The sequence below is a fragment of the Lampris incognitus genome, chromosome 21 (genome assembly GCF_029633865.1).
Source record: "Lampris incognitus isolate fLamInc1 chromosome 21, fLamInc1.hap2, whole genome shotgun sequence".
NCBI lineage: Eukaryota > Metazoa > Chordata > Actinopteri > Lampriformes > Lampridae > Lampris > Lampris incognitus.
In genome coordinates this window covers 12094261-12119040 of record NC_079231.1, presented here as the reverse complement: position 1 = coordinate 12119040, position 24780 = coordinate 12094261, and the positions used below count along the sequence as shown (strand labels likewise).

Below are 24780 nucleotides of genomic sequence, written 5' to 3'. Positions count from 1 at the left end.
GACTTCAGAAGACTTGGAGACGTTACGAGTCATTTTAGTTGTGGTATACGTATAGTATCAGTACAAATAAAATTAAAGCATTAGTAAATATAAATTCTGTTTAAAAAATCATACTATTCTTATTCTTCTATGGCAGAAGAAAACGGATATGTGTATCATGGAAAAATCATTTGGAGGTATAATCTGATTTGTAGGATTTCATATGTACTTGTGAAAACGTTTGTTGAGAAACTCCTAATTGCTAGGCTAACCAGTTAAAAGTATTAGCATCAGCTTCAGAGAAGGTGTATTTCCCTTCTTTGTAGAGGAGCTGCTAACGATCCTGGTAGACATCCAGCAATTGAGCTAAGCTAGGCTAAACCGCACAACTACCCCTTTAATAACCAACTTTCAGAGGCGGGTATCTCAGCTGTATGAGCTCTTTATCTTCAGTCATTCACATAAAACGTTAGTTGGTCATAATCCATCCTCCTAACGGTATTTCTACTGTGAGTTTACACGTCCTCCTGGGGGTGAGACACCCTGAGATACGGTGAGGGTTTCGGGTTTTATCAGATAGACATGTCAAAGTGAGGAGCAGGTCTGTCAGCATCACTTCATGTCTGCATCATCTACCCTGGTACTCATGTTACCATGGAAACAAAGTAAACGCTCAGCAGACGTTGCTTTTTAAAGTTACCTTTTGCAAAAGGTTATAATTTGTCATAGTTCGTATTTCAGCTTGTTTTAGTGGCACTTTTCTAAAACAAGTCTACAAAATGATCCACAATCGACACAAACAGAAGGCAGTTTACACTACACCGGAAAAAGGTTGCATCAAAAATGGATGTAGTGATGAGGGTAGGAATCCAGGGTGATGTGTGTGTGTGTGTGTGTGTGTGAGCATTTAAAAAAGCAGTGATTGACAGTATAGACAAGTATACATACAGTATTTACATTAAACTGTAGAAATCTATGTATGTGAATTATTCATGATGAAGTTGCTTTTATTGTGCGTGTTCCTAATACACTGATGAGCCAAAACATTATGACCACCTTCCTAACATGCTGTTGGTCCTCCATGTGATGCCAAAACAGTGCCAACCTGCCGAGGTGTCTGGCACCAAAACATTAGCAGCACGTCCTTCAAATCCGGTAAGTTGTGAGGTGGAGCCGCTGTGAATCAGACTTGACGGCCCAGCACATCCCACAGTTGCTCGATCGGAAGAGACACGTATGGTGGACCAGAATTTGGAGGCCAGGGCAACACTTTGAACTCTTCATCATGTTCCTCAAACCATTCCCAAACAATGTGTGCAGTGTGGCAGGGGGCATTATCCTGCTGAAAGAGGCCACTGCCATCATGGAACACAGTTACCATGAAAGGGTGTACCTGGTCTGTAACGATGTTTGGGTAGCTGGCATGTGTCAAATTGATGTCCACATGAATGGCCGGACCCAGGGTTTCCCAGCAGAACATTGCCCAGAGCATCACACTCCCTCCACCAGCTTGTCATCTTCCCACAGTGCATCCTGGTGCCATCACTTCCTCAGGTAAATGGTACACACGTACACGGCCATCCACGCGATCTAAAAGAAAATGAGACTCAGGCGTCTGGGTGGTATGGGGGTCTATTCAGTTGCCTACCAACATGGGGATCACCGGTTCAAATCCCCATGTTACCTCCGGCTTGGTCGGGTGTCTCTACAGACACAATTGGCCGTGTCTGCAGGTGGGAAGCCAGATGTGGGTATATGTCCTTGTCATTGCACTAGCACCTCCTCTGGTTGGTCGGGGCACCTGTTCAGGAGGGAGGGGACTGGGGGGGGGGGGTAGCGTGATCCTCCCACGTGCTACGTCCCCCTGGCGAAACGCCTAACTGTCAGGTAAAAAGAAAAAAAGAAAAGGCTGGCGACTCCACATGTATGGGAAGAGGCATGTGATAATCTGCAACCCTCCCCAGACTGGCAGAGGGGGTAGAGCAGCGACCGGGACAGCTCGGAAGAGTGGGGTAATTGGCTGGATATTATTGGGGAGAAAAAGGGGGGGGAAATCCAAAAAAAAAAATTAGACTTTTCAGACCAGGCGGCCTTCTTCCACTGCACCAAGCTCCAGTTCCAACACTTGTGTGACCATTGTAGGTGCATTCCACGGTGGACAGGAGTCATCATGGCACTTTGAACGGTCTGTGGCTACACAGCTCCATATGCAGCAGAGTGTGATGCACTGTGTGTTGTGACACATTCCTCCTGTAACCATTGCTGAAATGTTGTGTGACTTGTGCCACAGTAGACCGTGTGTCAGTTTGGACCAGACGGGATAGCCTTCGTTGCCCTCACGCACCAATGAGCCTTTGGCGCCCAACACCCTGTCTCTGGTTTGTGGTTTGTCCCTCCTTGGACCACTGTCAGTTGGTACTCACCACAGCTGACCGGGAGCACCCCGCTCTGACCCAGTCGTCTGGCCATCACGACTTGGCCCTTGTCAAAGTCGCTCAGGTCTTTACTCCTGCCCATTTCTCCTGCATCCAGCACGTTGACTACAAGAACTGATTATTTGGTTACCAGTTCGGTTATCTAGCCAGACCTTGGCATGAGACCTTGTTTGGAGATGATCAAGCGTTATTCAGTTTGTGTGTGCGTGGTCATAATGTTTTGGCTCATCAATGTATATGTGTATGGTTAATATAAATTAGTGCTTTTTTGTATTGGATTAGATATAGCCGGTGGAATACGTCTCCCTGATTACATAAGACATATTGAGATAGATAGAGACAGAAAGAGAGAGACAGGGAGAGAGAGAGAGACAGAGAGAGTATGTAAGTAAGATTAAAAAAAATAGCTCATGGTAAACAGGGTCATGTTAAATATTCATTCCATGGGTGTTGGCACATGTGTGTTGGTACATGTGCTTGGGGATTTGTGTTCGTGTGTGTGTGTGTGTGTGTGTGTGTGTGTGTGTGTGTGTGTGTGTGTGTTTCTACGCCTGTATGCCTCTGCATGTGCATTCTTTTCACCAATCACATGGTGTTCTGGGTGAGCGTTCTTTCTGCTCGGCTAGCTCTCTTAGCTCACTAATGATGTTTTCTACAAACAGAAACCTCTCTGACCTGGCCCAGCATAAACAATCCAAGTAAGAGTAAAGTAATATAAATGATGACATTGGATAAAATGAATGAAATGGCATGCATCTTGGCCAGGATGCTCACGTTAATAGCACACGGCAGGCAGACAACTCACAAATCCCGTCGTACATTGTTTGAATCACGTGGAAGCCTCCAGACATGCCAGCAATCTCAATGAAGATGCTGCCATTGCAACATCTTGCCGTCACTTACTGTGAAAATTACAATCCTGTTCAGATGGGTTCCTTTGGCTAACGTCGGTACAACTCCTTCACTGTGCTGCATTATACGTCTCTCTTCTTAGCATCAAATTTTACTCAGCATGAGAAAAGGACTTGGTAGGAGCAAAGACTCACAATCAAACCTAATTTTTCACATTATGTAACCTATCCTGTATCATTATCTCATCTCATCTCATCATCAGCCGCCTCTCTGGGGTCGGGTCGTGGCGGCAGCAAGCTAAGTAGGGCACCCTAGACGTTCCTCTTCCCAGCAACATCCAGCTCCTCCTGGGGGATCCCAAGACGTTCCAGGCCAGATTGGACATTTAGTCCCTCCAGCGAGTTCTAGGTCTATCCCGGGATCTCCCCCCAGTTGGACATGCCTGGAAAACCTCCAAAAGAAGGTGCCCAGGAGGCAGCCTAATCAGATGCGTGAACCACTTCAACTGGCTCCTTTCGATACGAAGGAGTAGCGGCTCTACTCCGAGCTCCCTCCGGATGTCCGAGCTGCTCACCCTATCTCTAAGGCTGAGCCCAGACACCCTACGGAGGAATCTATTTCAGCTGCTTGTATACGTGATCTCACCCTTTCGGTCACTGCCCAAAGCTCATGACCATAGGTGAGGGTTGGAACGAAGATTGACTGGAAAATTGTAGTGAACCACAACGGTCCGGTACAACGTCCGCATTACTGCTGATGCTGCACCAATTTGCCTGTCAGTCTCCCGCTCCATTCTACCCTCACTCGTGAACAAGACTCCGAGATACTTGAACTCCTTCACTTGAGGCAACAACTCATCCCCAACCCGGAGGGAGCAATCCCCCATTTTCCAGTAGAGAACCATGGTGGATTGCTCCCTCCGGGATGGGGATGAGATCCTGTGTCATTAATTGCTGCTCAGTAAAGAATAGACCTGATAATTGGTCCACTTTTTCACCTTAAAATGAATAGAGGACATTTTGGGTGTGAACTCTTGGTGTGTTACAGAGGAATGGGCGTGTAGAAAGGTCATGTAAAGGTCATGGGTGTGGTCATAAACCCTCAACTGGACACTGGTGATGATCTGCTGTCTAGATTTCGTCCCACATTCACTCTTCTAAACACTACATTACAAAATAAGAAGGATTAAAAATCCCTCACGCACAAGTCAGTCACAAACCAGGAGTGTGCACACACACACACACACTTATGTGACAGTGACATTATGTGATAGCAGGTCTTGGTTTTGGAAGGTATAACTATGACCTAAGATAGGAAACAGGACGTGCGAGTGTGTGTGTGTGTGTGTGTGTGTGTGTGTGTGTGTGTGTGTGTGTGTGTGTGTGTGTGTGTGTACACACACAGGCGTTCAGGTGTACACGGTGTCCCGGACGCTGGCTGACCCGAATCAAGAAAAACACTCCTATTCACTTCAGTGTAAGCCCCGCCAACACCAGCGGTGACCAGCCTCGTACCGCTGGGCGTCTGATTGACATGTCCTGTCCCGGACATCAGCGCCCTGCAGACTGGTATTTTCTCTGAGAAAGGAGTGTTTGCTGGTTTTCCTAGATGGGATCGGTCATTATTCAGATCGCATATCCACATTCAGGTCACATTTGCTGTACCCAGATGTACTTGGGGCGTCCGTGACGTGACCTTTCATCAGGCAGATTTATTAAGAGCACATTCTCATTTACATTTGCAGCCGGGAGGGACCGCACACGTTGCACCGCTGGTTCAGATTGGACTCGGGCTTGTTTGCTGCACGTAGCTCAACATTGTGACCTTTAGTAGCCATTTTGTTTATGCTGACATTTTTCTTTTTTTCTGTCGTCTAACTCGCAGATGCAGAGGTGGTTTTCAGGAACTCTGACGGCCACGTCATCAAGTTCAACTTTGTCCTGAATGAGACGGAGGTCATTCTGAACAACAGCACGTTTGTAAGAAAACTCATCTTCTCCTTTGTCTCCATTCATTTTCTCAAGCACCTTCTCTATTGGTTTCTACTACTGTCCTGCTCAGAAGACTCACAGAAAGCTCATGTGGGTGTTGAAACGGAGCCAGTTTGGACAAGTTGGTCAATCTGAGCAGTTTATAGCTTTGCAGACATGTGCATTACATCCGCCCAGTTCCATTAGATGCTTAAATGAAAAGGAAGAGATGTAATTTATAGGAAAATGCAGTCATCACTACATACAGCTGAATAATGCAGAGTTGATATTCACGTTTTCGTATTCGATACAGTCTGTCAGCAAACCAGGAAGTAAGTTGTCATATTCAGATTGTCAGGGACGTGACCGGCAGACACATTCGGCAGCGTTTCAGAGACACAGGCTCAGTATTGTGGCTGCTGATGAGGCGTTATGCCCTGATGGTTTCCCTTTGGTGTTCCTCACGCTGCCGTACCTCCATCCAGACCTGTAGAGAGCCACCCTCACAGTCCAGTCTTTTACAGTCCATTACACATTAGCTAACAAGCTGCACTGATGGGATGTAGAGGAGTATCTTCCCCGCTAGAACATTTTCATGACAAACCCTTCGTCAGCGTCAGAAATTAAACTGACGTGACGCGCCTCCTCTCAGACTGGATATTGGCCGACCCCTGCTGAGTTGTAATAGCTTGTATAAAACATTGCATAAGAGGATTTGGGGAGGATTTAAGGCCTCGTGGTGGGCTTGTCTTTGCCAGTAGAGCATCCTAAGAGAGACGGGTTCATCCAGCGGTTTGAGACGATGTGACCAGACCGAAAGGTCGTACTGCTGGTTTGAACCCAACCTGCCAGAAAGCTACATGAGAGAAACTCCAGACAACTTTAATGAGACGTTTTATTGGCTAAACCGCTCAGTGTTGAGCAGATGAAGTACAGCCTCAATTTTCAACTTAAAAGTCTCATAAGGGGGGCATCTGGGTAGTGTAGTGGTCTATTCCGTTGCCTACCATCACGGGGATCGCCGGTTCGAATCCCCGTGTTACCTCCGGCTTGGTTGGGCGTCCCTACAGACATAATTGGCCGTGTCTGCGGTTGGGAAGCCGGATGTGGGTATGTGTCCTGGTTGGTGCACTAGCGCCTCCTTTGGTTGGTTGGGGTGCCTGTTCAGGGGGGAGGATAGCGTGATCCTCCCACGCGCTGCGTCCCCCTGGTGAAGCTCCTCACTGTCAGGTGAACAGAAGCGGCTGGTGACTCCACATGTATGGGAGGAGGCATGTGGTAGTCTGCTGCCCTCCCCGGATCGGCAGAGGGGGTGGAGCAGAGACCGGGACGGCTCAGAAGAGTGGGGTAATTGGCCAGGTACAATTGGGGAGAAAAAGGGGGAAAAAAATCCAAAAAAAGAAAGAATTATGTCAGAAAAGAAAATTTGTATGTTTTAATTCTAGTAAAGTGGTCAGACAGAGTGGGAGAGACATGTGTTGATGGTATTACATTGCTGACAGAGATTGTGTAGGATGTGTCACGTTGGACTGTCGACTCTTCTCTACGTGTGGTAAAGTCTTCATTCCTTGTCGATGCTCAGGTGGCTTTCAGCGTGGTGAAATATTCACTGTCTCCGGATTTGAAGTTTGCACTCTTTGCTTACGATGTCAAACAGGTGAGTTTTAAATGAAATAACAGCCTTCACATTAAACTGGTAAGAAAACCCCTTGTACTGCTGTCCAGTGTGACCAATATGACCAGTATGTCCAGTATGACCATATATCCAGTATGTCCAGTACAACCAGTATGTCCAGTATGACCATATATCCAGTATGTCCAGTACAACCAGTGTGTCCATTATGACCAGTATGTTCACTATGTCCAATGTGACCATATATCCAGTATGTCCAGTATGCCCAGTATAACCAGTATGACCAGTATAACCAGTATGTCCAGTATGCCTTGTATGTCCAGTATGACCAGTACGTCCAGTATGACCAGTATGACCAGTAAAACAGGTGTTACTGAATGAAACAAAAGTCATTCAGTCTCTTCTGACAGTTAAGGGTTGGTTTTAAGCTGTGTTTGGGGTTACAAGTTCAGTGTTAACTAAAACCCTGTCTCATATTAGACAAGTTAAAACCCGTTATGTTCAAACCAGGTCTTTTTAAAAGTTGTGTTGGTGCGTAACAGATGTTCTTTTGTTTTAATGCCTTGTTTTAAGATGTTGTGGGTGATGTGATGCTGAGTCCTTTGGCCTCCTCAAATATGTGCTGCAGGTCACACCAGCCCTCCTCCGTCTGCAGGGAATACAGCCTGCTGTCGCTCTTACACTTTTACCTTAAGGTCTCTCTCAGTCGGGGATTTGAAATGTACCCGACACGATCCTCATTACAGAACCACACAATCATTACAACACGATCCTCATTACAGAACAACACAATCATTACAACACAATACTCATTACAGAACAACACAGTCGTCATTACAACACAACGCGGCCTACATTCAGTGGGTTTCTATGCAGGGTAGAAACATGTACTTCAGTACTGACATGTTATTTACAGACGGTATGTCTGTGTGGAGATAAAACTACTGAGGATGAAACCTACCACCAGTCTGCCCTACCACCAGTCTGCCCTACCCACGTTTGGGATGATGCTACCAGACAACGCCTCCCCTCCCCTCCCCTGCACTCTGAGCAGTCCGCTCATGCTGAGTCCAGTCCGTTCATGCTGAGTCCAGTCCACTCATGCTGGGTCCAGTCCGCTCATGCTGAATCCAGTCCGCTCATGCTGGGTCCAGTCCTCGGCTCAGACATGTGAACACACAGCCTGACGACTGTCTGTGGTACCTGACAGCTGTCTTTGTGTTGCAGGTGTTCAGGTACTCGTACACGGCGTCCTACATCATTTACAACATAGACACACGGTAGGACTGCTTCTGCTCACTCAGCATGTGTTTGTGTTGACACACTCTTCTTCGTTGGTGCTGTCTGCAGGTTGTCCTTATCTCCTGACGGTTCAGGCGTCATGCTCTCAGCGACAGATGGTGTTTTTAAACGTGTTTGTGGGTTGTGTGTGCTTTACATGTGTGCATGCATTTCAGCCAAGGACTGGATCTGTGCGTGTTTGTGTGTGTGCGTGCGTGTCTAAATGAATGTGTATGAATATTTACGAGTGCGTTGAATTCTGTCTTATGTGCACTTTAATTATAAGATGTACCTAATTTTGAGTAATTATGAGTGTGTGTGTGTGTGTGTGTGTGTGTGTGTGTGTGTGTGTGTGTGTGTGTGTGTGTCAGGGAGGTGTGGGAGTTGAATCCACCTGAGGTTCAGAATGCAGTTCTCCAGCATGCAGCTTGGGGACGACAGGGACAACAGTTGGTAAGTCTGTGTGTGTGTGTGTGTGTGTGTGTGTGTGTGTGTGTGTGTGTGTGTGTGTTTAACGCCTCTTTCTTCCTCCCACTTGCTCCATATTCTCCTCTGCTACATCTCAAAGGGCTTGCCTTCTATTATCCAAGCTGACTTTAAGGTCCCAAAGAGAAAAGTACAAAAAAAAAAAGGGAAAAAAAAGTGTAACTCAGAGGCCTTTTCTTTCTTTTAAGAAAATCTCTGAGGGAAAAAAAGTAAAAACTGGTCCTACTTGCAGCTAGACAAGTTTGAAGTTTTAATTTTCCATCAGTGTGTATTGCACAGTTTATTATTGACGTGTAAGTTTTATGCAGTGGTGGCTGGTGATAACATTTTTGGGGACAAACAAACTGAGGCAGCACTTCACAGCTCAGCGAAACAAATAAATAAATAATGAAAAAACTGTTGTAATACAGTAATTTGACAATGGGTGTCGCTAATGCGCTGTACTGTCCTCTAGTGTCTGCTTGTAGTCCGGTTGTCTGCTTGTAGTTCCGGTTTGACTTCTCTGAATAAACGCGAAAAAGCAATAGGTTATGGGCCCAGAGCGTCGCTAAAAGGCTGTTTTACCGGAGTTTTGTGTGATATAAACGGTGTTGTGGAATTCACAATGGAAGATAAGCTGTTTATTGACAAGCTGAGCGGACCAGAGAACTGGGCAACGTGGAAATTTCAGATGGAACACTTGCTGAGAGCGAAAGGACTATGGGGCGTGTTAATGGAGACGGATATCCTAGCCGCAGATGCTAATGCGCACGCACAAGCTGAATTCACGAAACGGAGAGAGAAGGCATTCTCTGTGTTAGTGCTGAATGTAAGTACACCCCAGTTGTACCTGATAACAAGCTGCCAGACTCCAAAAGAGGCGTGGAACATGCTGATAAGACATTTTGAGAGAGATACTTTGGCAAATAAACTGTTCCTGAAGAAAAAATATTTCAGATGGGAAATGAAGGAAGGAGAGAGTTTAAATGAACATTTAAAACAAATGAAGGAACTGACTGATCAGCTAGGAGCAATAGGTTCTGTGATTGAAGAGGAAAACCAAATTATAACACTCTTGGGTAGTTTGCCACCAAGCTATGCTACAATTGTCACCGCGCTAGAAACAAAGATTGACAATTTGACACTGCAGTTTGTTCAGCAAGCATTAATAAATGAAGAGCAAAAGCGAGTGAATGCTAATGATAACTCCAGCGGTGCGACGTCAGGTGGTGCATCAGCCATGTCATCACAATTTCGTGGAGATATGCAGGCTAACTCCAAGGCAGTGGGAGCTGAAAGACCAAGCGTGTGGAGATGTTACAAATGTGGGAAAGAAGGACATAAAACACGACTGTCCAAGTTGGAAAAAGAAAAAGAAAACCCACAAGGCCAAAAGCATGATGTGTGAAGATGCAGAAGATTCGTCTGAAAGTGCCTTTGTCGTTAAAGAGGCAAACCCGACTGAGAGGCCACAACAGGTCGAATGGTTGATTGATTCGGGAGCATCAAAGCACACGACATGTGATAAAGAAATTCTTCAGGACTACCAGCAATTCTCAAAAGCACAGTCTGTGAAACTCGGTGACGGCAGGGTGGTTGACATCCTAGGACTTGGCAATGTCCAAATAAGAATGACTTTCAAAGTAAGTGATGTAAAAAATGTCACAATGTATGACGTGCTGTATGTTCCAAAGCTATCTGGGAATCTATTCTCAGTGGGAGCTGCTGCCAGAAAAGAAAATACGGTGCAGTTCAAGAAGTCTCGCTGCTACATACGTGGGAAAGATGGAACTCTTCAAGGAATTAGAACACAAAGATCTGACGGTCTGTATCAGCTGGACGTCAAAGGAAGTTCATCTGTCTGTCATAGTGCATCAGTAGCAGCCAGCCTGTGGCACCAGCGCCTGGGTCACACCACCAAGCTGAAGGAACTAAAAGATCTGGTGAACAGAGTGGACTTCTCTGCAGAGAAAGAGGTTCCTTTCTGTGAAGGATGTGTGGAAGGCAAGCTGTCTAGAAAGCCATACAAGCCAGTTGGAGAAATCCATTCCAAACGCAAGTTGCAGCTGATCCATAGTGACGTCTGTGGTTTCATGCAGACTGAATCTATAGGTGGAGCAAAGTATTTTGTGACTTTTATCGATGATTACTCTAGATGCTGCAAGGTTTACTTTCTGAAACAGAAGAGTGAAGTCCTTAGCAAATTCAAGGAATTTGAGAAAACATTCTCCAATGAGTGTGGGCAGAACATCACAAGACTGAGAACAGACAATGGTGGTGAGTACACATCAAAGGAGTTTCAAGAATATTTGAAGGCTCAAGGTATCCACCATGAGATGACCGTACCTCACTCACCACAGCAAAATGGTGTTGCAGAAAGAAAAAAATAGGACATTAATTGAAGCAGCTAGAAGTATGCTGTCTCATGCTAAGTTGCCAAAGATGTACTGGGCAGAGGCTGTAGCAACTGCAGCTTATATACAGAACAGGCGTGCCCACATCTGTCCTGAAGCAAGAGACATCCTACGAGAGATGGTGTGGCAAAAAGTTGGACATGAGTCACATGAGAGTGTTTGGCTGTGTTGCTTATGCACATATCCCAGACATAGAGAGAAGAAAGCTGGACAAGAAGGCTATGAAGCTTTGTTGCATGGGATATGCAAACAATGCCAAACGCTATCGCCTGTTTGATGAAGAGAAAAGGAGGATTCTAATTCGTCGTGATGTCATCTTTAATGAATCGGACTTCGACTGGAAACAGGAAGTGGAAGTGACCTGCTCAGAGAACGAGGTAACCATGAACACAGATGAGAGTGGAACACCAGATGATGAGGTCACTGTTGATGAAGCTGCTAGAGATGGCGGCAGAATCAGAAGGGCTCCAAGGAGATATGGATATGATGAGTTTGCTGATATAGTGACTGTTGATCATTATGCCAATGTGTGTCATGTCATAGAGCCAAGCACACTGAAAGAAGCAATGCTGAGTACTAATGCAAAGGAATGGCAGGAGGCGGCTGACTTGGAACATGAGTGACTGCTGGAAAATGAGACGTGGGACTTAGTGGATTTACCAAGGGATAGAAAGGCCATAGGCTCAAGATGGGTGTTCAAAGTCAAGCATCATAGTGATGAGTGAGTGGAGAGATACAAGTGCAGACTCGTCGCAAAGGGCTACGCACAGTTGTATGGTGCTGACTATGATGATACTTTTTCACCTGTGGTACGTTTCAGCTCAATTCGTACATTACTGTTCTTTGCCATCCAGAACAATCTACATGTGCACCAGATGAACGTAGTAACTGCATTCCTCAATGGACACCTGGAAGAAAAAATCTACATGGAGCAACCAGAGGGTACATCAAACCAGGGCAGGAACACTTGGTGTGTAAACTGAAGAAATCAATCTATGGACTGAAGCGGTCTCCTTGCTGCTGGAGCAAGGCTTTCACGGAGTTCATGATGGAAATTGGATTTAAACAGAGCACATCAGACTCCTATGTGTTTGTGAGATTAAGACAAGAGCTTGAGATACTCGCTGTTTATGTGGATGATCTGATTCTGATTACGGAGTCGATTGCAAGCATGAACGAGTTGAAAATTGCTCTCAAGAAGCACTACAAAATGAAGGACATGGGTGAGCTGTCTTATATCCTGGGCATCTCTGTTGTCCAAGACAAAGAAAAGAACTGTGTCTTACTTCATCAGAAGCATTACATTGAAGCCATTCTTCAAAAATATGGGATGGATAATGCAAATCCTGTTGCAACTCCTGCTGATGCCAACGGCAAATTGAGAAAAAAGTGATTGTGTCAGTAAGCCTGTGAACCAAAGTACCTATCAGTCCATGGTAGGAAGTCTGCTATATGCTGCGATGGCCACATGACCAGACATAGCTCAAGCAGTGAGTGATGTGTCCAAGTTTAATGCAAATCCAGATGCTGCACATCTGACTGCTGTGAAGAGAATACTTTGATACTTGAAAGGTACAGTGAACCTTGCTCTCAAGTATGAGCAGTCAGAGTCTGGAACTTTGATCAGCTTCTCAGATCCTGACTGGGCCGGTGATCAGGATGACCGCCGCTCAACAACCAGCAACATATTCTTACTGAGTGGAGGAGCAGTGAGCTGGCTCAGCAAGAAACAAGCAACAGTTGCACTTTCAACAGCAGAAGCCGAGTACGTCGCACTCAGTCAAGCTGCTCAAGAGGGTACCTGGCTGAGACGATTACTGAATGATCTCGGAATGGATGCTACGCCCACAGTGATCCCGGAGGACAACCAAGGAGCCATTGCAATCGCGAAGAATCCAGTGGATCACGCAAGGACTAAACACATAGACATTAGCTACCACTAAATCCGTGAATGTGTGCAGAATGGGCAAATAGAACTGCAATATTGCCCAACAAATGACATAAAGGCAGATATCTTGACCAAGCCACTGACTAAACAGAAGTTTGAATATCTTAGGAGAGAAATTGGGCTTTTCCCTATGTAATTCTGTTTACTGTAATAGGCTCTGTTTTTCTGTTGAAAATAGTAAGAAAGCGGTAAGCAAGGTAAAAGGAGTAAGAAAAGGAATCTTACAATTTTTTTTTTCAGTTTAAAGATTTATTATCTTGACATTATTTGTGAAGGAGAGCACAGCTCTTAGTAATATAATTTAGTGTGAAGTGCCTTAATGCCATTGTAAAATTTAATGGGAGTGTTATAATACAGTAATTTGACAATGGGTGTCGCTAATGTGCTGTACTTTCCTCTAGTGTCTGCTTGTAGTTCCGGTTGTCTGCTTGTAGTTCCAGTTTGACTTCTCTGAATAAACACGCGAAAAAGCAATAAAAACAAATCTAAAAACAACCCGCACGGAATATTCCGGGCTTATCGGCGCTCTCTCTCTCTCATTGTGGCCACGCCAGCCTAGGTCAAAGGCTCCACAAATTTTCATGCAGTATTATTCTGGACAGGAAGTGTCAGTATGTTGTCACCTCTCTGTTGTGTCTTCCAGTGCTAATCCTTTAGTCTTCATGTAGGTGTTCAGCAATGCCAAGCCTGAGAGAAAATGTCAGAAGATGTCAGAAAATGTACGGTTTGTCCAGATGACTGCAGCTGCTTAAGTGCCGTTTTCATTTTTCATAAAGCTGTTTTAGGTCTTGTACCCCCGTAATTGTCCACAGTGCTTTGGTGCCAACACTTTGAAACAGCAAACAGGGAAAGCAATAAAAGGCATTACTGTCTGGTGGTGTAGCGGTCTATTCTGTTCCCTACCAACACGGGGATCGCCGGTTCAAAGCCCCATGTTACATCTGGCTTGGTCGGGCGTCCCTCCATACACAATTGGCCGTGTCTGTGGGTGGGAAGCTGAATGTGGGTATGTGTCCTGGTCGCTGAACTAGCCCCTCCTCTGGTCGGTTGGGGTGCCTGTTTGGGGAGGAGGGGGAACTGGGGTAATAGCGTGATCCTCCCACGTGCTATGTCCCCCTGGTGAAACTCCTCACTGTCAGGTGAAAAGAAGCAGCTGGTGACTCCACATGTATCGGGGGAGGCATGTGGTAGTCTGCAGCCCTCCCCGGATTAGCGCAGGGGGTGGAGCAGCAACCGGAACAGCTCGGAAGAGTGGGGTAATTGGCTGGGTCCAACTGGGAAGGAAAAAAATAGGAAAAAAGCCAAAAAAAGAACGAAAAAAAGGCATTACTTACACCACGTCCAGTTAGCCATCTCCGTTTGTCAGAACAAGAGCGAGAGAAGCTCCAGGTTGAGCTTGTCCTCCATCACTTGCCTGCTGCTCCTGTATCCTCTTTTCTTCCAGTGAGCTTGTCCTCCATCACTTGCCTGCTGCTCCTGTATCCTCTTTTCTTCCAGTGAGCGCCTTGTGAAAGGGTGTTTTTGTGAGGAAATAACTGAATTTTCTATGATTTCTGAGGTTCCTGTTGAAATTGCCATCTCCTGAAAGTACCGGTCAGCTAACTTAGGAGCAGCAGTGACAGTCGCGCCTCCTGGAGCATGTGAACAGGAAAGACGACATTGAGAATTGTCCAATCACATTAGATAAAAAACAAAAGCAATGCCAATTCACTGCCAATAAAATGAGGAGAGTCCGTGGGGAATCTGAAGCAACCAGTTAGAGAGCAGCCTCAAGTCACCGGCCTGCCAGAAGTTGAAGGACTTGCATACAGTCTCATTTGGCCGGTGCCCTTCACCCAGGACGTAGCCACACAGAAATTAACCAAATACAATTTAGAACCAGTTTTGATGAATGCCAGCAATTTTTATTTAATAATTATTTCACATTGTCTAGTTGATTTATGTTTTAACATGGTTAAGTAGACTCTGATAGTGTGTGTCTGTGCTCTCTCTCTCTCTCTGGCAGATCTACATATTTGAGAACAACATCTACTACCAGCTGGATGTGAGGAGTAACTCTCTGAGGATCACCTCCTCTGGGATGGAGGGCCTCGTCTTCAATGGGATTGCCGACTGGCTGTATGAAGGTTCGTACGGACACGCCGCCTGCATGTGCTGCCACTGGTCCAGATTCAGGGGTCGTAAGCGAGCTGGACCTCCTGCTTCTGTAGACCTCAGGGAACGTCGCAACTCGTATTTCTGTATAATGGGATCAGACTGGTTTATACTGGTGTCACATGAGCTGGTCCAGCTGGCTGATGCGCTTCGTGGTTATTTATAGGTGTTGTAGATTGAAACATCCGTTCAGTGTGTTAACATGCAAGTTGAAACTTTGATTTTAATCAAATTAAGGCAATGATTTGATTATTGCAACTGACATGTAAACGTTTGTAATCAAACTGTCAGTCAAATTAAATCATTGAAAGCCTCATGTCGTTAACAGAGCTGGACTTTTCACCAGTCACTTGATTTACTGTGGTTTCTATTCAGCTTAATCAGGTTCTTTTTTTTAGAAAATTGGTTGTGCACCAAAACATTATTGGCATCTGACCTGAAAGTGATGGACAAAAACATCAACCTGGCGGGTGGCGGTAGACTGGCGGGAGACTGAACCCATGTTCATGTAAAATCTAAAAAGCTTCACATCCTGAAGCGTTTGGCAGAAAAACAATCATTTTCTGAGAAGTGTTAAACACAACGTGACTTGGTTCCAGAATTGGACTGTCCAACAAAACACATTAGAGTTTGCAGGCGGTACAGACGATCTGTGTGCATCGTCACCGATCAGTCATCAGATCACAGGCGGGGTGTGTGTGTGTGTGTGTGTGTGTGTGACAGTAACAATATCCATCGCTAATAGCTGCTAGTCATTTTGATGTGAACACAACACGAGGGTTAATATAACCTCCAATACTCTGAGTTAAAATGAAAATAACTAATAGCTATAAAAACAATCAGCAACAATCATTAATAAATGAAAAAAATAATCAGAGTGAGTGATTATTCAAGCTAAGAAAGGTATTTTGGGATTTTGGTTTATATTTCAGAGGAGATCCTGCATTCCCATCTGGCCTATTGGTTGTCACCTGACGGAGACCGACTGGCTTTTCTTACCATCAACGACACGCTGGTGCCCAACATGGTTCTTCCCCAGTTCACCGGCAGCACCTACCCCAAAGGACTACAATACCCCTATCCCACGGTATGCCTGCAGCCTGGCTGGGCATCGTGGGAAATGCAGTATTCATTAACTGTATTTTATAATCCCATGTCTAGGACGTCCGGGTAGCGTGGCGGTCTATTCCGTTGCCTACCAACAGGGATCAATGGTTCGAATTCTCGTGTTACCTCCGGCTTGGTCGGGCGTCACTACAGACAAATTGGCCGTGTCTGCGGGTGGGAAGCCGGATGTGGGTATATGTCCTGGTTGCTGTACTAGCACCTCCTCCGGTCTGTCGGGGCGCGTGTTCGGGGGGGGGGGCTGGGGGGAATAGCGTGATCCTCCCACATGCTACGTCCCCCTGGTGAAACTCCTTACTGTCAGGTGAAAAGAAGCGGCTGGTGACTCCACATGTAACGGAGGAGGCATGTGGTAGTCTGCAGCCCTCCCCGGATCAGCAGAGGGGGCGGAGCAGCAACTGGTACGGCTCAGAGAGCGAGGTGATTTGCCAGGTACAATTGGGGGGAAAAAATCCAAAAAAAAAAGATAATCCCATGTCTGATTTTCTCTCTCTCTCTTTCTCACTCTCTCTCTCTCGCTCTCTCTCTCAGGCTGGTCAGGTCAACCCTACAGTCAGACTGTCTGTTGTCACTCTGTTTGGAGCAACACACACCCAAGACCTGATGCCTCCCGATCAGTTCAAGATGAGGTTTTACACACACACACACACACACACACACACACACACACACACACACAGCTAGACACAAAATCCCAGTCTCATTCTGCAGTCTGTCTCTGTTTGCAGGGAGTTCTATGTGGTGATGGTGAGGTGGATCAGTAACACCCACCTCGCTGTGCGATGGCTGAACCGTTTCCACAACTCCTCTGCACTGATGCTTTGCGATGCCGCCACAGGCGTCTGCACTGTGGTGAGTCTCTGAGAAGCATGAAATGACCACAAATCAAAAAAACAAGAGACACACTCCCAAACAACTTCACTTCACACACTGGCAAAAAATCACAAGGCGTAGAAACAGCGTCCTCCGCTCGAAGCTGGCTGTGTAACAATTCACTACAGTCTACGTCTCCATCATGGAGTCCAGTTGAATAATCGGATATCCTCAAGCTTTTTCTCTTTTTGAAATGTTTTTATATGCTTATTAATCTGACATTTTCTTCGACTGTGTGCTAAAATTGAAAAACTAGAAATGTGAACTGTTCCTCTCCACGTGGATGAATGTGAAGTGACTTGGCAGTTAAAGTCAGAACCAACCTAGTCTTCTGATCTCACTTTTCACGTCTGAAAACACAACACTCGCATCACAGCTCGTTAAAAGAAAACAGAAATACTAAAATCTGATTTGACTGAACTTATTTATTACTGCCCCAATTCAAGTAAACTAGTTTGTTGCTTTCCTTCAGAAACATGAAGAAACAACAGAGACCTGGCTCTCCATGCAGGTACCCTACCTACCTACCTACCCAACTATCTATCTATCGATCTATCTGTCTGTCTGTCTGTCTATCTATCTATCTAGTATCGATCGATCGATCGATCTATCTATCTATCTATATCTGTCTATCTGTCTATCTGTCTGTCTGTCTGTCTGTCTGTCTGTCTGTCTGTCTGTCTGTCTGTCTGTCTGTCTGTCTGTCTGTCTGTCTGTCTGTCTGTCTGTCAGTCTCGTATATACACTACCGTTCAAAAGTTTGGGATCACCCAAACAATTTCGTGTTTTCCATGAAAAGTCACACTTATTCACCACCATATGTTGTGAAATGAATAGAAAATAGAGTCAAGACATTGACAAGGTTAGAAATAATGATTTGTATTTGAAATAAGATTTTTTTTACATCAAACTTTGCTTTCGTCAAAGAATCCTCCATTTGCAGCAATTACAGCATTGCAGACCTTTGGCATTCTAGCTGTTAATTTGTTGAGGTAATCTGGAGAAATTGCACCCCACGCTTCCAGAAGCAGCTCCCATAAGTTGGATTGGTTGGATGGGCACTTCTTTGAGCAGATTGAGTTTCTGGAGCATCACATTTGTGGGGTCAATTAAACGCTCAAAATGGCCAGAAAAAGAGAACTTTCATCTGAAACTCGACAGTCTATTCTTGTTCTTAGAAATGAAGGCTATTCCATGCGAGAAATTGCTAAGAAATTGAAGATTTCCTACACCAGTGTGTACTACTCCCTTCAGAGGACAGCACAAACAGGCTCTAACAGGTACTATTTAATGAAGATGCCAGTTGGGGACCTGTGAGGCGTCTGTTTCTCAAACTAGAGACTCTAATGTACTTATCTTCTTGCTCAGTTGTGCAACGCGGCCTCCCACTTCTTTTTCTACTCTGGTTAGAGCCTGTTTGTGCTGTCCTCTGAAGGGAGTAGTACACACCGGTGTAGGAAATCTTCAATTTCTTAGCAATTTCTCGCATGGAATAGCCTTCATTTCTAAGAACAAGAATAGACTGTCGAGTTTCAGATGAAAGTTCTCTTTTTCTGGCCATTTTGAGCGTTTAATTGACCCCACAAATGTGATGCTCCTGAAACTCAATCTGCTCAAAGAAGTGCCCATCCAACCAATCCAACTTGTGGGAGCTGCTTCTGGAAGCGTGGGGTGCAATTTCTCCAGATTACCTCAACAAATTAACAGCTAGAATGCCAAAGGTCTGCAATGCTGTAATTGCTGCAAATGGAGGATTCTTTGACGAAAGCAAAGTTTGATGTAAAAAAAATCTTATTTCAAATACAAATCATTATTTCTAACCTTGTCAATGTCTTGACTCTATTTTCTATTCATTTCACAACATATGGTGGTGAATAAGTGTGACTTTTCATGGAAAACACAAAATTGTTTGGGTGATCCCAAACTTTTGAACGGTAGTGTATCTATCTATCTGTTTAGCAGTATCTTGCTGTTGTCTTTGTATTTTACTTATTGCATCATATGTCTCTTCCACTGAAACTGAATGAAGCTAATTTTGTCACTTCTGCATTATCATTCTCTCTCTCTCCCCCTCTCCCTGTCTCTCTGTCGCTCGCTCCCCTCTCCCCGTCTCTCTGTTGCTCGCTCCCCTCTCTCCCTGTCTTTCTCTCTCTCTCTCTTTCTCTCCCCCTTCTCTCTATGTCCCTCTCTGTCTGTCTCTCACTCTCTGTCTCTCTCTCTGTCTCTGTCTGTCTCACTCTCTGTTTCTCTGTCTCTCTGTCTCTCCCTCTCTCCCTGTCTGTCTGTCTGTCTGTCTGTCTGTCTCTCTCTCTCTCTTTCTCTCTTGTCTGTCTGTCTCTCTGTTCCCCTCCCCCCCCTCTTCTAGAATCAGGAGCCGCTGTTTTCCAGAGACAGGAGCAGGTTTTTTCTCTCTCAGCCTGTCCGATACGGAGCTCAGGGAGATTTCCTCCACGTCACCATGTTTACCAAGAAGGTGCTGAGGAAGATCTTCCTTCCATCATCATCATCACTCTCTCTCTCCTTCCCCTCATCCTATCGGCTGTTCCTCTCTCCCTCCATCTTCTGTTGGATTGTAAAGTTTTCATGTTGGACAGCGTGTGCTTAGTTTTCTGTTGTTCGTCTGAACTTTAACATTCTTGTTTTTTTGGTATCGAGTGTAAAGCGTCCTTGGATTCCTTGAAAGGCGCTATACAAACGAAGTTGTTGTTGTTGTTAACATTCCTTTTTCAACTCTGTTAGATAAATTTGTGATTTTTTTTAAAAATCTCAATTTGACATCCTGGTTAAATGAAGGTGAATGAATGAAAATCTTCCTCTCTGTTTCTGATGTGTCGCAGGTCCGAAGTGACCACAATGAGATCCGCCATTTAACGTCCGGTGCCTGGGAGGTGACGAGGATAGTCGCATACGATGAAAACAACCAAATTATGTGAGTTTGAGTTCTATTTCTTTCATTAAAAACTTTAAAAATATTTCAATAAGAATGTCTTTTGATGACGTTTCCTTGCAATTAATTCTATTACTACTGTTATTACAAATACTACTGCCACTACTGCTACAAATACTATGATAATGATAATGTTTAATGTTGTTTAGTATTTTATTATAGTGTTATTTCACTCTGTGTGTTCATTGTGAAGCATCTTGTAAGTTTGATGGTTTTGAAAGGCACTGTATAAATAAAGACTTCCCGTTTCAGTTCCATTAAAAAATTTTTGTAATTCAAACACTTTAACACCCCTGAGTGTAGTACAGAACGTACCAGTCTCTGCTCCTGGATCCGGCCACTCCAGCCCTGGTTTTCACATCTTCTGTCGTGTCCTGCTCTGACAACACCGCCCCAGTCCGGAATCCTGTCCAGCTTTCCTCTGTCTGCCCCAAAGCTGTTGTTGGTCATTCAGTCAAGTTTGTGTGTATTTCAGTTTGACTGCATAGTCTGATGTGCATGTATGACTTTGTCCTGTTTTCTTCTCAGATATTTTCTGAGTACAGAGGAATCTCCACAGCAGAGACACTTATACAGGTCAGATATCAAACACACACAATGTCTAAATCACATTACACACAATGGAAGTTTATTTATTTATTTATGTATTTATTTATTTAAAGGAACAATTTGTAATTCAAGTCGCCTCACTACCACAACACAAACCACAGGACAGGAAGCTGCTGTCACTCCCAGATTGATTGACAGTTCTCTTAATGCAAGGACTAACAGTAAACAACAACTAAATCTGAGTTTCTAATGTTTCTGGTGCTGTAGAAGGTTTGTTCACATCACTAATAGTTGTACAGATTGGAGTAAAACACACTTTCAGTTACCACTGGTTGAGTAAGACACAAAATGCTTATTTTACATCTGTAACTCAAACTCTTCAATTATGCATGTAAATGTACCTCTATTTGAGATGGACAGATAAATCACAGATTGGGCCTTTAACTTGCGATTACAGCAGCCAGTGTTTTCGGTTGGCAGCATCAGGAACAGGTTGTGAATAATTTATTCATATGTATTAGCATCATGGCTGTCAGACTGCAGTACTGTGGATTTTGTATGGCTGTTGTTGCAGACATTTCTTCCGGTGCTGCTCTGAATTGCTGATGTAACAAAGCTGTATTTGTATTTTCTCTTTCCAATATGGCAGCGTGTCAGCCCTCGGGCTCTTCCCGCGGCGTTGTCTGACCTGCGGTCTGAAGGACGACTGCACGTTCTTCGACGCTGATGTCAGCCCCACTGTACAGCACGCCATCCTCACATGTAAAGGTCGGAGAGGCCAAAACACATTTAACAAATCTTATTCAGTCTGTCCTTCCTGTCATTTTGTAGGTAGTTTGTAGATAGTCTGTAAATAGTTGTTAGGTAGTTTGTAGATGGTCTGTAGGTAGTTTGCACATAGTTTGTAGACAGTTTGTAGGTAGTTTGTAGATGGTCTGTAGATAGTTTGTACATAGTTTGTAGGTAGTTTGTGGGTAGTTTTATAGGTAGTTTGAAGATAGTTTGTAGGTAGTTTGTACATAGTTTGTAGATAGTTTGTAGGTAGTTTGTAGATGGTGTGTAGATGGTTTGTACATAGTTTGTAGGTAGTTTGAAGATAGTTTGTAGGTAGTTTGTAGATGGTCTGTAGATAGTTTGTAGGTAGTTTTTACACAGTTTGTAGATAGTTTGTAGGTAGTTTTTACATAGTTTGTACGTAGTTTGTAGATCGTCTGTAAATAGTTTGTAGGTAGTTTGTAGATGGTCTGCAGATAGTTTGTAGGTAGTTTGTAGTTTGTAGATAGTTTGTAGGTAGTTTGTAAATAGTTTGTAGATTGTAGTTTGTAGATAGATTGTATGTAGTTTGTACATAGTTTGGAGATAGTTGCTTCTGACCTTTGCTGAGTTTGTTGAAAAGGTCAGAAATCTTCAGGGACGTGCAGTACAAGTGTTCCTTTAACCCTTTTTATGACTGGGTGCAGATTGTTAGGCTGCTTTTTTTAAAGTTCAGTATATAAATTGACCCGGTGGTTTCTGCTGTCCTAATGAAGATTGATACGTGTGTGTGTGTGTGTGTGTGTGTGTGTGTTCAGAAAAAATAAAAATAAAACTGTTTTCAACAGGTCCTGGTGTGCCACTGGTTCTGCTGCTGAGTGTTGAAGATATAAATTGTAAGTTTCTTTATTTTTCTTGATTATAGGCCTCCACACATTTGCTGCATACATGCATAATGTTTTGTGTGTGTGTGTGTGTGTGTGTGTGTGTGTGTGAGAGAGAGAGAAGTCTCAACAGCTGTTGAATCATTCTGATCCAGGCTGGTTTGAGCTGTCAGTCAGGATCAGTGTGTAAATTACTGTATTAGAACAAGAACATGCAGAAGTACAGGTGCGCATGGTCTACTGATAGAGGTACTCTGTATGTAGTACTGTATGTAGTACTAATGCAGAACAGACAGGAGGAATTCTCCTGTGTCTGAATATATTTTTGGTATGTCAATTCAATCAATCAATCAAGATGCATTTAACATCCATGTAGTTATTTGTACATTAAATGCAATGCAAAGGTGCTTTACATTAAATGAACGTGAGTGGTTAAAAGAATGTAATGGTAAAATAAAAACCCAATCCTTAATGAAACATCATCATGATCATTGATGATTTTCACTTTACACAAGCCAAGGTTCCTCTTACTGGCTATTAAAGACCTATTCTATGTTATTCTATGCTATTCTCTTGGCCTGCCATTACCCAGCGTACTTCATCTTGGAGGATAACCTGCCTCTTCGGTCCATAATGGAGACGAAGAAACCAGTTCACATCCAAACCAGGATAATCTACAATGACAACTTTGGTAAGACGTATCTGCATTGTCTACGTGTGTGCTTCTGTGTTGAACACATGAGACGCAGTTACACACATGACAGACAGAGAGGGAGTGGCGAACAATGAAGTATGTGAGAGCACTTTCTATCTGTCTGCTCATCTGTCTGTCTTTCTCTGCTCCAAACTTAACCCCATATCTCGCTCTGTCTCTCTCGCTCGCTTGCTCTCTCTCTGTCTCCTCTCTCTCTCGCTGTCTCTCACTCGCTCTCTCTCTCTCTGTCTGTCTCTCTCTCTTGCTCTCTCTCCTTGGATTAACATCCCTTTCTGTCTTTCAGAGCTGCCTCTGAAGCTCACCTTTCCTACTGACTTCTCTGAGTCCTTCCTCTATGGGCTCCTCCTTATGATGTAAGCGCTCAGGCCCTTGACCTTTAACCTGAAGTTGTTTGCAATGTTTGTGTGTCGTATAAGGCTGTTTTCACACGCATCATTTGGTCTGAACCATCTGAACTATTTATTAAGTTTGAATCTTTATGACAGGTGGGAACAAACCAAACTAACCGACCCCCCCCGTCTCTCTGTTTCTCTCGTGCTCTCTCTCAGTGACAGTTGTCCAGGTCATCAGGCGGTGACAGATGAGTTTGGCTCCGGTTGGGAGCGGGCCCTGCTGGGCTCGGAGCAGGTTGTGGTGGCACAGCTTGACGGCAGGGGGTCAGGGTTCAGAGGTCAAAGGTACCATCAGCGTAACATCTTTTTTAAAGTGGCAGATGATCCAACAGCTCAGTTTTAACTTCGGTCTTTTGGTTCGAGAGATGTTTTTTGGGGTTTGTTTTTTTTTGTATGTTTTCTTTTCAGTTACTTATGTTTTTGTGTTTGAATGAGATGAGTTCATCATTATATTCAGTGGGTTCTACTTCATTCATCCACTGCATCCATCCATCCATCCATCCAGTCATCCATTACCTCAACCCTCTAAAACTAATAAAAGTCTCAGGGCAAGGCAACTTTATCTGTACAGCACATTTCAGCAACAAGGCAATTCCAAGTGCTTTACATAAAACACAAAAGGCATTAAGACCAAATGTAAAAGCAACATATGGTAATAAAAACACATTTAAAAACCATTAAAAAGATAAAGTAAAAGTTACAGTGCAGTGTAAGATGATAATCAAAAGCTTCAAATGTTATTTAAAAAAAGGCAGTGGCAAACAGTAAAGTCTTCAGTCTTGATCTAAAAGAACTGAGCGTTGCAGCAGACCTGTAGTTTTCAGGGAGTTTGTGCCAGATATGTGATGCATAAAAACTGAAAGCTGCCTCTCCATCTTTAGTTTTGACTCTAGGGGACAGAAAGCAGACCTGTCCCAGGTGACCCGAGAGGTCTGGATGGTCCATGGTGTAGCAGTAGGTCAGAAATGTATTTTGGCCCTAAATCATTCAGTGCTTTATACACCGAGAGCAGAGTTTTAAAATCAGTCCTTTGGCGGACAGGAAGCCAGTGTAGTGACCTCAGGAATGGAGTGATGTGATCCACTCTTTTGGTCTTAGTGAAGACTCGAGCAGCAGCGTTCTGAATCAGCTGCAGCTGTTTGATTGGTTTTTTTTAGAGACCTGTAAAGACACCGTTACAATAGTCGAGTCAGCTGAAGTTAAATGCATGGACAAGTTTTTTCAAATCATGCTGAGACATAAATCCTTTAATTCTTGATATATTCTTCCGGTGATAGTAGGCTGACTTGCAATTGTCTTAATGTGGCTATCTTAATTCAGGTCTCAGTCCATGACTAAACCAAAATTTCTGGCTTGGTTCATGGTTTTTAACATTATGGATTGTAGATGAGTGCTGACTTTTAGTTGTTCT

General features: G+C 44.2%; 1 protein-coding gene across 1 annotated transcript in view; it reads left to right on the top strand.

Moving 5' to 3' along the window:
• Nucleotides 1-24780, top strand: part of LOC130131363 (inactive dipeptidyl peptidase 10-like) — a 47831-nt gene that overhangs the window by 10928 nt on the left and 12123 nt on the right. Inside the window, exons 4-20 of the mRNA XM_056301030.1 lie at nt 5151-5245; nt 6819-6893; nt 8097-8149; nt 8522-8603; nt 14983-15103; nt 16064-16218; nt 16788-16885; nt 16985-17108; nt 17602-17640; nt 19495-19602; nt 19967-20058; nt 20605-20652; nt 21275-21393; nt 22227-22274; nt 22855-22953; nt 23261-23330; nt 23526-23654. Of these exons, the coding sequence (XP_056157005.1) occupies nt 5151-5245; nt 6819-6893; nt 8097-8149; nt 8522-8603; nt 14983-15103; nt 16064-16218; nt 16788-16885; nt 16985-17108; nt 17602-17640; nt 19495-19602; nt 19967-20058; nt 20605-20652; nt 21275-21393; nt 22227-22274; nt 22855-22953; nt 23261-23330; nt 23526-23654 (1555 nt within the window). The remainder of the gene's footprint in view (nt 1-5150; nt 5246-6818; nt 6894-8096; nt 8150-8521; nt 8604-14982; nt 15104-16063; nt 16219-16787; nt 16886-16984; nt 17109-17601; nt 17641-19494; nt 19603-19966; nt 20059-20604; nt 20653-21274; nt 21394-22226; nt 22275-22854; nt 22954-23260; nt 23331-23525; nt 23655-24780) is intronic.